A 12,434-nucleotide genomic window follows, 5' to 3' on the forward strand; every position below is an offset into this window, starting at 1 on the left:
CAACACTGGCTGACCTAGAATGGGCTTTGTAGACCAGAAGGGGCCTTGAACTCAGATCTGCCTACCTCAGTCTCTGAGGTAAAGATTGCCACCACACCCTGCTCCACAAACACTTCTGGTACAGGCACCTTACTAGACAGAGCCAAGGAGCAAGCTGAACCAATGGGTGTGTCCTTGGGGGAGCCTCCCATGCTCTCCAGAGGCCTACTCAAGTCACTGTTCTGCAATAGGAAGTGAAATAGCCATTTAGTTTTGGCTGGATCCAAATGCTGTCTGTAGATCCCATCCTTCTGAACTATTCCCACAATGCACTGGCACATTCTGTGTCTGGTTAGTCCTGATCTGAGGAGCTGCAAGGCCAACAGCCAACATCCCTCTGAAGTGATGCTTCTTCTGTGATCCAATAACAAGACTCTCCTGCAGAGATGGCTGGCCAGGAAATCTGAACTAAGTATCACTAAGCCAGCAGGGGTGAAGGGGTTTTGGAATGCAGAGTTGGGATAAAAGAACTGGGAATCATGGGGCCTGGCATCCAGAATGGACCCCTGAAAACTATCTTCTCATTTGGCAGAAGCATACACACTGCTAAGCTTGGGGGTGCCTGGCAGTCCCAGTAGGTTCCAGGTGGGGTGTCCATCCTTTCTCCTCACATTCCTTCAAGGGTAGACAAGTGTATGTAGAGATTCAGGGCTTGACCTGCACTGGGAATCAGCAAGGGGTAAAAACTTGGCCTCTGTGTTGGAGTGATTAGGGATGGGGAAGGGCATGAGACCAGCCTTGAGGTGTATCAGCATCACCAACAATCCCAGGGAGGAGCTTGCCTATGCGTCCTCATCTTCTTTCCATGGTACCAGAGACAACGGAGGAGGGTGAGAAGAGGCTGTGGTCGGCAGCCTCTAGTCCCTAAAACAGCACCTTCCAGAGTTATCTTTTACAAAGTGCATTCTGACCCACTGGCAGAATCTGGGCTCTGAGTGGGCAAGCTGACCACAGGGAATTGCCACAGCTGTTTAATTGAAAAGGGGGCTCGAGCATAGGGAAGCAATAGAAGATGGGGTTGATATTTAGGGGTGGCACCAAGTCATAGCAGAGGATGGAGAAAGGGTTCTGGGCTTTTTAGGTTGCAGCCCTTCTCCCCCCAACTTCCGACCTCCGCTATCTGCCCTCTATTGCTATGCTACCCAGTTCCTGCTTCATGGTTACCCTCACTACCAGCTCAAACTCAAGTGGTTCCTCCCTGTAGTGTTTGTTTTGATCCCACACAATCCGCAGAAGGCACCTGATACCTGTGTTTTGACACAGCAAGTGGCGAGGGGTGTCCAGAGAGAATCACCATTGTATGAGAGCTAAGCCTGGCTAGGCCTAACCCCTGGCTAACAGCTCTGACCACCTGGATTTGTTGGGGGCAGAGGTCAGGAAAATTGATCGGAGGCTCTCCTGGGTAGGTGGCCGCTATCCGCCTAAGCCTTCATCCTGCCCCCTTTCCCACTTTTCCAGTTGAGCCAAACTGGGCATCCTTGGGAATGCAGAGGCGAAGAGGCAGGTTACCCTGGTAACTGCCTGGCCCTGCCCTGCTGCTGTACAGACAAAGGCCACTACCCTCCCCCCTGGCCACTGTGTCGGCAAGTTTCCCAACCCCCCCCCCCCCCCCCCCTACCCTCCCCCCTGGCCACTGTGTCGGCAAGTTTCCCAACCCCCCACCATCACCCAGGGATCAGTACCCCCCTCCCCCGCCTTTAGCTGAAGCTCCATTAGCTTCGCACAAAACCTCAACCCACCCCTGGGAAAGGTACTTTCCGAGCTCTGCATTGTCCTGAGCAGTGGGGGCTGGGGCCACCCTCAGGTTCTCTGGCTAGGCTCCAGAATTGAGAATGGTTCCCAGAGGGGAAATTGGTGCCATGGATGGCCTGGGGCTTGGGTGAAGTCTTGGGAGAGAGAAAAGGGACCTAGGATTGGAGCTGTTTCCTTGGCCCCCTACTGTGCCCCGGGATTCACAGTAGATACTTCTAGTAGTTCATACTTCATTAACTTGTTTTAGGTTAGCTGACAATTTTTTGTTGCTTCTTCACTGGGTTTCTCTGTATAGCCCTGGCTGTCCTGGAACTCTGTAGATCAGGCTGCCTCTAACTCAGAGATCCACCTGCCTCTGCTTCCTGAGTACCGGAATTAAACACATGTGCCACCACTGCCCATCTTATTTCGTTTGGGTTTTTTTTTTTGGGGGGGGGGTTTCAAGACAGGGTTTTTCTGTAGCTTTGGGGCCTGTCCTAGAACTAGCTCTTGTAGACCAGGCTGGCCTCGAACTCACAGATCCATCTGCTTCTGCCTCACAAGTGCTGGGATTAAAGGCATGTGCCATCACCGACTGTCCACGGCCCATCTTGGTTGACAATTTTTAATTTATATTTTACATGGTTATATTTATTCATTTTTGAAACAGGTTTCTCTGTGTTGCCCTATCAGTCCTGGAGCTCACTCTGTAGACCAGGGTGGCCTTGAACTCACAGAGAGCCACCTGCCTGCCTCTCTCTTTCTCTCTTTGGGATTAAAGGCATGCATCACCATACCTGGCTTTTCTTTCTTTCTCTTTTTACCTTGAGACAGGATGTCACTCTATAGCTCAGGTGGCTTCTTATTCACTGTGCAGCCCAGAAAGGCCTTGAACTTGCTATGGTCCTCCAGGTTCAGCTTCGTGAGTATTTGAATTACAGACAGAAGCCACCATACTAGGGCTATGTTCACTTTCTTTATTGGGGGGAAGCAAGGTTGTATTTTTTTGTGTGTATGTGACAGGGTCTCTATTATATAGTCCTGGCTGTTTTGGAACTCACAATGTAAATGAAGATGGCCTCCAACTCACGGAGATCCACCTGCTTCTGCCTCTTGAGTGCTGGGATTAAAGGTGTGCACCATGACGCCTGGCTCCCTGTTCACTTCTAAATGTGACTAAAAGTAGGGCCTACGGCAGTGTTTCTCAACCTTCCTAATGCTGAGACTCAAGAGTTTCTCATGTTACGGTGACCCCCCCCAACACAAAATTATTTTCGTTGCTACTTCATAACTAATTTTACTACTATTATAAATCGTAATGTAAATAAATATCTGTTTTCTGATGGTCTTAGGTGACCCCTAAGGGGTCGAGACCCACATATTGAGAACCGCTGTCCTTGAGTAACACATAATCGTGAGGCCTTACTGCACAAGAGAGCATCCACCTTGGACACCAGGAAAAGGGAGTTTTCTGTGTTTGGTGACAAACTGAACTTGCACCTGGGTGGCAGATTTGCAGAGACATCTTGTATTAATGCCCTGAGAAAGTCAGGACTGGGTGCCTTTCGCGGGTGTCAAGTGATGTGAGTGCTTCATTCGAAGAAAAAAAAATACCCAGTATCAAAAAGTATCCATTTGGGGACCAAACCTTGTGGCCACAACCATAGTGCTGCTGCTGTCCCTGGTCCTGACTGGCCGTCGGGAGCTCACCTCTTCCAGGAACTTCTAGACCCAGGTTAGGGTAAGATGCGGGGTAGATACGTCTCCTGAAGGCTGTCGCCAAGGTAAGTCTACTAGGAGGTGAACCAGTAATGCTAAACGGAGGCGTCCTCCTCGTCCAGGCCACAACGCGCCTCCCACAGTGAGGACCTGGGTTAACGCCACGGCTCTGTTCTTTAACCTAAAGCCTTTAGTTTTTACGTGGTTAGTGTTTTGTTCTGAAAGTATTTTTGCCATGTGCAGTAGCTCGCTTTTGACAATTTCACCTCATTTCTGAATAAGGAGTCTGGGCTGGGACCTGAGGAAGGGCGGGGAGAGCGTGTGGCAGAAGGTGAAGGTGGGAAATACAAGCAAGGGGTCTGCTCGTCACCCCCACGGGAGGGAAGACGGCTTTCTCCTTTGTCGCCGTCTCCGAGGGGCAGGAAGCTGGCGTGTCTGTCTCTGGAAAAACCCCCCTCCACCTTCCCCTCCCATCCTTCCCCCCACCCCCACCCCGCTACCCCGCCTCCGGTCGCCTGGCTGGGGAAATCCGCCCGGCCTCGGCCCCGCCCCGCCTCCCCGCCCCGCCCTGCTGCGCCGCAGCCCCCCACCCCCCACCCGGCTTTGCTCAGTGGAGCTCACGCCTGCTGGGCGTGGGGCGCGGGCCGGGTGCTGCGCGGGGTTCCGGGGCAACTCGCTCCTGCTGCCGCTGCGGATATGTCGGGTCCGCGCGCGGGATTCTACCGGCAGGAGCTGAACAAAACAGTATGGGAGGTGCCGCAGCGGCTGCAGGGCCTACGCCCGGTGGGCTCCGGCGCCTACGGCTCGGTCTGGTAGGGGCCGGCAAGGATCTGGTGGGAGCTGGGCGGGAAAATGTGCGCGACCCTCCAGCGCGACGTGGGGTTCCCGGCGTGGGGAGGGGCCTCGCCCTGCCTCCGCCCCCGGCCGGCACGCTTCCGAAGAATGAATGGGGGGAGGGGACACGGAGGAAACTTTCCTACTAGATTCCACTCGTTGGCAGGGAGGGGGGTCTTCTAACGTGCCCCCATCTCTGATTCCTAGTTTCCCCCACTAAGGCCGAATCCCGCGGCGTCACAGCTGGCGGGAGAGCAAGTCTCTGGGGGCCGCTAAATGGAGCAGCCATCAGGGTTATTTGGGGCAGAGTCTAAGTAGTTTCAGGATCTAACGTGCCCCCAGACCCGAGTATTTGAAAAGGGAGCACCCAGTGCGGTGAGGAGACCTCTCCTCTTCGGAAGGAATCAAACTGTCCCGTAGATCCTACCCCCTCCTCCAGTATCCTAGGAGTCTCAGAAGGCGACTTGAACAGAAATCAGATATTTACCCTCCTGTCTACACCCTACCCCAGTTTACCCAACAAAGGATCTCGGGATGTAGCCCCACAGCTAGGGCTTAAAGACCAGGGGTTAGAGTCTTGATGGGGCAGAGTTCGGGTTGGCTGAAGCCAGCTAGCTCTCAGGCACCCGGGACTGAAGAATGGGTGCAGATAGTCCGTGTTGACAGGCTGGTCAAAGGGTGTGGACACTGGGAAGGGGGGCTGAGGCTCAAATCTTGGATCTTGTGCTGTCATTGGCCTGTCACCAGAAGCCTGTGTCAAATCTCTCACGGCAGGGCTGCTGATGACATCTTATAGACTCTTTAATATAAAGGAAACCAGTCCTGCTTTACCGGGCCCATAGTGAGCTGGGTCGCGGGATTGCACCCCATGTCTGTAGTCTGTAATCCCAGCACTCTGAGACGGATAAGCTTGTTCTCCGTTAACACTTTATCTTCTTCTTACTTCTCTTTCTCCCGGGTGTACCCCCCTCCACCGTGAGTAGAAACAGGATACCTCCCAAAATAACCAAGGAGCAGAACAGAGGAAAAGATAAGACAGGTTGTGTCTGGGATGCTTATGGGCTCAGCAAATAGAGAATGAAGTTACACAAAATCCCGTTAAAAAATAATACAATAAATTAGAGGGAGGGACGGAGGAAGGGAGGGAGGGGGAGAGAGAGAAGGAAGGGGTGAAAGGGAGGAGATTGGGTGGGTGGGGAGAAAGGTGGTAAAGACTGCTTGCAGAGGGCTTGGACACTGACTCAGATGGAGTCATCCGGGACTGGCTGTTTAGGAGTTACTGGGAGATAGCCAACTTTCCCAAGTGAGTCCCAGGTCGGGCTCTACTGATCTGTGACCTGGGTTTGTTCAGTTGCACTACTGAGGTTGGTGGTAGGATGCCAGCTCCTTGTAACTCAATTGTTCAGATGCGGTGGAGCAAGAGGATCTGCTGCTCTGGTGGCCACTCCCTTCGCACCTCACCCCAGGAGTTATTTAGACATTTTGCTTATCGCGGGGAGCTAACTACTCTCTGCTAGTTTTTAGTCCCACGAACATCCAAGACCCATCATGCCCTGACCTTGCCTTCCCTCATCTTGTGGAATGGGTGGAATTCTGTCTCCACTCACCGCAGGGAAGGGTACACCCCGAGATGAAGAGGCTCAAGAGCGAGAGACTGTAGCCAGCTGTGCTCCTTCAGTGGGTTCACAGCTGCTCCAGTCTTGAGGGCGGTGGGACCAGAACTTTGGGGAAAGCCCTATGACCACAGCTCATGATCATGCTGGTCTAGGTCCCACCAATCTAGAGGACATGACCTCACGTGCTCATTTGAGGGCTCTCCAGTGAAGGACAAAAGGATGAAGAGGAGCCGGGTGGTGGTGCAGGCTTTTAATCCCGGCACTTAGGAGGCAGAGGCAGGCGGATCTCTGTGAGTTCGGAGTCAGCCTGGTCTACAGAGAGAGAGCCAGAGCAGCCAGGGCTACATAGAGAAACCCTATCTCCAGAAACCAAAACAAACTAACATAAAAGGGTACAGAGGTGGAGGGTTCTCCAGTCTCTGGGGAGTGGTAGTGGACCAGAGACCCCCCCCCAACCCACTCGGGATGAACATTCCCTTCCACCCAGTTATAAATTGGGGGGGGGGGAGGGGCTTTTTTGTGAGACAGTATTTCACCAGCTAGTCTTGAATGCATCTCAAATCTCTTGCTTCAGTCTCCCCAAGAGCTGGGATTACAGGCATGAACCACCGCGTCCAACTTCACTTATAAATTAGGATGCAATAAACATCTCTTCCTTCCGCAATCTGATGTGCAGAGGCATGGGGGTGGGGAGTCATGGCTTGGAAGGTAAGCCTCCCTTGTTCATGGCGTCAGTGAGGAAGGAGAGCTGCTTGCTGAGGGAGTGTCCGTGGGCATAGTTGTAGCGGCCTCGTTCTGAGTGGATGCTTAGGTTTGGGCTAGAATCACGAGAGAAAAGATTGAAAAAAAAGGGGGGGTCTCCTAAGGGAGGTCCAAGAGGGGCGGCGGGGAGAGCAGGCAGGGACAGGCTTCCTCCTAGGTCTTGGGACCAGCAGCGGAGGCTTGCTCTCCTGCACTCCGGCGCAGGGTGGACTCAGGCCAGGCGCTCGCACTCGCCCACCTTGCAGCTCGGCCTACGACGCGCGTCTGCGCCAGAAGGTGGCTGTGAAGAAGCTGTCTCGGCCTTTCCAATCGCTGATCCACGCGAGGAGGACTTACCGGGAGCTGCGCCTACTCAAGCACCTGAAGCACGAGAACGTGAGAGGGCGGGCCAGTGGTGTAGGGATTGAACAACGGACACCGTCCGGTGGGGGCGGGAGTGAGTTGGGCGGGGCCTTTGGGGGCACGCCTCCATATGGGCGGGGCCCTGACCTGTCGGGCGTTGCCTACAGCTGTGTGGTGATCCGTTTTCTTGGGTCCCTGACCAGGTCATAGGGCTCCTGGACGTCTTCACGCCGGCCACATCCATCGAGGATTTCAGCGAAGTGTGAGCGGCCTGGGCAGGCGTGGCGGTGGCCTTGGGAGCTTAGTCGGGAAGGGGGTAGCGAGACACTGTCCTAACTCCTGACCCTGGCACAGGTACCTGGTGACCACCCTGATGGGCGCTGATCTGAATAACATCGTAAAGTGTCAGGCACTGAGTGATGAGCATGTTCAGTTCCTCGTCTATCAGCTGCTGCGTGGGCTAAAGGTGGGGCGCGTGGGCTCTGGGGTTCCCTCGAACGCCCTGGGTTGGGGCAAAACGGGTTGAAGCCTGGGCTCAACCGGTCTGCCCTCCCCTGCAGTATATCCACTCGGCAGGCATCATCCACAGGGTAGGTGCAGCTGTGGGAGAGGGCGCGGGTCAGACACGACTCAGGCTCATAGCTACCACACTCACACCAGGTCCACCCTGCAGGACCTGAAGCCCAGCAATGTAGCCGTGAATGAGGACTGCGAGCTTCGGGTAAGGAGGATGGGGTGTGAACAGTGGGGATGCAGAGAGAAGTAGGTGTCGTGTGTTACATAACACCTGTGGTCCTCCAGATCCTGGACTTCGGGCTAGCACGCCAGGCTGATGAGGAGATGACCGGATATGTGGCCACACGTTGGTACCGGGCGCCAGAGATCATGCTGAACTGGATGCACTACAACCAGACAGGTGCTGCCGACCGTCAACAGTCGCCTTGTCCTATAAGGGTGGGCAGGCAGTGCTCACCACAATGTTGACGGAAGGTGACAAGCCGGTGGGCATAGGGAGAAGAGCATGCCTGGAGCTCTGAGTGAGGGGCAAGGGCTTGGTGGGACAATCTAAAAGAAAGGCCTATAGATTGGTGGGTGTCCCCACGCCTCTTCTCAGGGTAGGGTACAGAATAAGGGTACCACTGGCTTCTTTGGTCCTGGCTTTGATGAGGGGTCACTGGGCAGGCTTCTTCTCCCCAGCTCCACAGGAAGGCTTTGGGTGGTATACTGATAGAGTCTCCTTATTCTCCCCCAACAGTGGACATCTGGTCTGTGGGCTGCATCATGGCTGAGCTGCTCCAAGGGAAGGCCCTCTTTCCTGGAAATGACTGTATCCTTGGGGAGCAGGGTCAAGTTGGGGTCCCATTCTACAGGGTAGGGGTGGTCTCCAGCCCTTTTTCGAAGTCTTGCTTCTTATGCCATGACACGTGGGGCTCCCTGTCTGGGGCCACGGAGCCACAGTGTACTAGGGGCTGGGGCTGGAAAGGCTTGGCCTCCGGGTGTTTCCTGAGCTAGGCAGACATCGACCAGCTGAAGCGAATCATGGAGGTGGTGGGCACACCCAGCCCTGAGGTTCTGGCAAAGATATCCTCGGAGCATGTAAGTTAGTGGCCATCCACCCATCCATCCGTTTGTTCTGCTGGCCAAGCACCAGTCATGTTGGGGAGGGGGTGGTATGCAGATAAATGGGCAACATATCAGAGACATGGACAGAGCAGGAGAGAGCTTGTACTAGAAACTCAACCCCCTTCAGGGTGAAGCAGGAGAATCAGGAGGACATTCCAGGTAGGAGAGACGGTGGAGACCAACCGACCAACACTGACAAAACCCCTCTGGCTATAAACGGTAGAGGCAGGCGAGAGCAGAGAAAGCTTAGAACATTTGGCTTCTGCAGACATCATCAGAGGCCAAAAGGAAGTTTGGAGTCTCTAGACATTTTTGTGGTTTTGTTTTGGGAGACAGGGTTTCTCTGTGTAGCCCTGGGTGATTTGAAACTTGCTCTGTAGACCAGACTGGCCTTGAACTCAGAGATCTGCCTGCCTCTGCCTCTGCCTCCAGAGTGCTGGAATTAAAGGCGTGCACCTCTACTACTAGGGAGCCCTCAGACTTAGAGAGCAAGACTCTTGCTTGCTGGGGCACCTGCCAGGCCTGTTGGAATGAATGCATCAGGGCAGTCTCCTGAAGCCTTCTGTTCAGTTTGGGGCCATGGAAATCGAGGGTAGTTAGCCCTCCAAGCCCTTCTTATGTGTCCCCAGGCTCGGACATACATCCAGTCTCTGCCCCCTATGCCCCAGAAGGACCTCAGCAGTGTCTTCCATGGAGCCAACCCTCTGGGTGAGGACTGGTCCTGGGTCTCGGTTGGGCTTCAGATCCAGGACTGGATGTAGTGTTGACCCTCGCTCCTCTAGCTGTAGACCTCCTTGGAAGGATGCTGGTGCTGGACAGTGACCAAAGGGTCAGTGCAGCTGAAGCCTTGGCTCATGCGTACTTCAGCCAGTACCATGACCCTGACGACGAGCCAGAGGCTGAGCCCTATGATGAAAGTGTTGAGGCCAAGGAGCGCACCCTGGAGGAGTGGAAGGGTGAGCACGGGGCGAGGGGCACGGGAGAGGGAGCGCAGCCCAAGAAGTCTGTGGGTTGCATTTTCTCAGAGCAAGAGTTTATGTTTCATGCAAGAAACTCCCTCAGAACTTTCTCCCAGTAACCTGAAAGGAGAAACAACATGACTGCACTCCAGAGTGAAACATGTAAAGAGGCATGTGTGTGTGTTTGTGTGTGTGTGTGTGTGTGTGTGTGTGTGAGAGAGAGAGAGAGAGAGAGAGAGACCGCGCGCGAGCTGCTTGGAGGACAGCGTGGTGTAAGGCAGGCTCTGGTTCTCAGCTTAGACAGTGGTAGATGTGGGCTGGGAAGCAGATGCCACACATGCAGGTGGGGAACTGGGTTGTGTGTGGGCGGGGACAACAGCACAATCTCACCCTTTTTTCATTCCCTCAGAGCTTACTTACCAGGAAGTCCTTAGCTTCAAGCCCCTGGAGCCATCACAGCTACCTGGCACCCATGAGATTGAGCAGTGAGGCCTGAGGGGAGGCCTGAGCCTGCCCCCCTTTCCTCAGCTTTCCAGTTTTCCTCAGGAGGTGCCTCTCAGGCAGCCCTGACCCTTAACCTGGGACCCCTTGCCTTGAGAGAACTCTACCTACATACACGCACGGATGCACAGATATGCCTGCCATCATGTGTTGGAGCCTGGGCAGTAGCGTTTCTGGGCCCACCTTGGCCCACCCAGGTTCTCCTTGGGACCTCAGTGTGTGGGATCTTAATGGGTCCCTGTCTGGATCTCTTCTGCTCTTGAGAACTCTCTGGACTGGGAGGAAGGCAAATGGGCCACGGCACCTGGAGACTCTGAGGGGCTGGGAGTCCCAGTGGTTGGAGCAGCTCAACCTGGAAGTGAGTGGGTGAAAGCTGAGGCCCCCCCCACCCCGCAACTGAGTGGCATTCCTTCTGGGGGCGGCAAGGCAGAGGCCATCACTAGATACTGAATCGGAAAAGCTGGCTGCAGCTTTGTGTTTACCTGTGATATGTGGACAAGTGGGCAAATGAGTGTACACTCCTGGTGCACACATCAGAACATATGCAGGCGTGTGCTGGTGTGTATGAATCTGTGAGCACCCGAGGGGTCAGCAGCCATTTCTGGGAGGGCACCTAAGCTGGAGACACTCTTGCCTCCCCTCCTCCAAGTTCCTGTTGCCTACTGGGTCTTGAGAGCCAGATGTGAACTAGATTAAAACCCTGAGAGGTGCCAAGATCCAGCCAAAAACCTGGAGTTTCGGCTAGAGTGTAGGAGCTGCTACAGGATCCGGAGGCAGAAGGACACACTGCCAGCTGGGAAACGGATGAAGTAGGGGGTGTAATCTCACAGATGCTGGGTGGAGAGCACCCATGGATATGAACTTGGACACTCTTGCCCCTGGACCTTGAGTCAAAGCTGACGAACGTCTGTCCACATTCTACCTCCCCCTACCTGTGTAGCTCTACAGCTGGTCTGGGGGTGCTGTGGTCTGTGAGTCATCCCTTATGTGCCCTCTCCCCAGAGAGGAGCTGCCCAAGTGATTTTTGAGGTAGGACCCTGTTTGAAGACACACTGGGATGTGGCTCCTCCCTGAGGAGACGATGATCTCTTGCTATCAGGGACCAGGGGTCTCTGGATGTCAAGTGCCTGCACCAAGAGTGCACAATAAAGGGGCTTCCCTCTTGCTCTTATTTGTGTGGAAGGCTCCAGACCCCATTGCTTCTACTACTCCCGTTGCCTGGAGGGGTGGTTGGGTCTTGTGCTTGGCCCACTTGCAGCTAGCCCCACAGACTTGGCACGTGTTGCACCCCCTTGACCACTCTGTGAGAGCAGTGGCCATTTCTGGTACCATCACAGCTCCGTAGAGAGGTCAAGAACCCAGGAGACCCGTGCAGGATAAGATCCACAGGCTAAAAGGGGAAAATGGTGTGATAGCCATCACAATTGGTACCTGCTGTTTTATGTACGTCGGGATTCAGTGGACAGGCTTGACTCCTTCTTGCTCAGTGATGCGGCTGGCTCTGGAAAGGGGTGGTGGGGTGGGATTGTCTCTGGAATAAAGGCCAGTTCTTCCCCGGGGATTGGACAGGATATGGGAAATAGCTGTCCTTTCCTTCCTGGCTAAGGCAAAAAGGTTACTTTACTTTAGCCCAGGATACAGCCAGCACATGTATCAGGCCTGTGTCCTGAATCTTGGACCTCCAGAAGCCTTAGCCTGGCAGCTGGTCCAGGAGAAAAGCTAGAAGACCAGAGCCAAGCTGGTGTTGGGGGATCAGGAGTAGGAGTGGAACCAGACACAAGGCCCTAGTTCCCAAGCCTGGTCTGAATTGGTCCCCTACAGAATAAAGAGGGAAACTGGGGAGTTTGTTGGAGGATGTGGGTGGGTGGTCAGAGGCCTCCCAGCGGGTACAGATACAGGCAGATGTGGTCTGAGTGGCCCAGAGCTTCCCTGCCCGCTCTTGTCTGCTTGCGAATGTGCCACATCACCAGCTGCTGCCCAGGTGTAAAGCTGCCCTGGCTGGCCTTGAGCTGCTGATTCACGGCAGCAGGCAGGCAGGCATGGAGGGAGGGGAAGAGAATTCTGCGGGATCTTGTTACTACTCATCAACCCAGTGGGATCCTGGAATGGACTCTGGTCACCAGGCTGTGGGAAGGATGGTTGCTTTATCTTCCCGGTTCATCTAGTTCAGGACTTGGCCAAATCCCAGAGAAGAAGCTCACATGGAGGCATCAAGCTGAAAGTCCACATAGGATCCGCTTTTTTTTTTTTTTTCTGGGGGCAGGCACACACTTTAGCTTATTCTGATTTGAAGGCCAAACTGGATAGT

At 54.4% G+C, this 12,434-nt stretch overlaps 1 protein-coding gene across 6 annotated transcripts; it reads left to right on the top strand.

Annotated features, from left to right (window-relative positions):
- The first annotated feature begins 4,065 nt into the window (after nucleotides 1–4,065).
- Nucleotides 4,066–11,297, top strand: Mapk11 (mitogen-activated protein kinase 11). Of its 6 annotated transcripts, none has more exons than XM_050129332.1 (12): nucleotides 4,067–4,301; nucleotides 6,947–7,076; nucleotides 7,211–7,305; nucleotides 7,398–7,509; nucleotides 7,604–7,633; nucleotides 7,717–7,764; nucleotides 7,845–7,959; nucleotides 8,299–8,370; nucleotides 8,560–8,639; nucleotides 9,296–9,374; nucleotides 9,449–9,622; nucleotides 10,035–11,297. In XM_050129332.1, the coding sequence occupies exons 1-12, from the start codon at nucleotides 4,186–4,188 to the stop codon at nucleotides 10,112–10,114; spliced, it is 1,131 nt and encodes a 376-aa protein (XP_049985289.1). In that variant the 5' UTR covers nucleotides 4,067–4,185; the 3' UTR covers nucleotides 10,115–11,297. The 6 variants fall into 6 exon arrangements, with proteins under 6 accessions (XP_049985305.1, XP_049985289.1, XP_049985312.1 ...); XM_050129355.1 differs by having other exon boundaries at nucleotides 7,247–7,305; XM_050129340.1 differs by having other exon boundaries at nucleotides 4,092–4,301; nucleotides 6,906–7,076.
- Nucleotides 11,298–12,434: the final 1,137 nt, after the last annotated feature.

This window comes from Alexandromys fortis, unplaced genomic scaffold (genome assembly GCF_014885135.2).
Source record: "Alexandromys fortis isolate MF-2015 unplaced genomic scaffold, M_Fortis_MF-2015_v1.1 scaffold_28, whole genome shotgun sequence".
Classification (NCBI taxonomy): domain Eukaryota; kingdom Metazoa; phylum Chordata; class Mammalia; order Rodentia; family Cricetidae; genus Alexandromys; species Alexandromys fortis.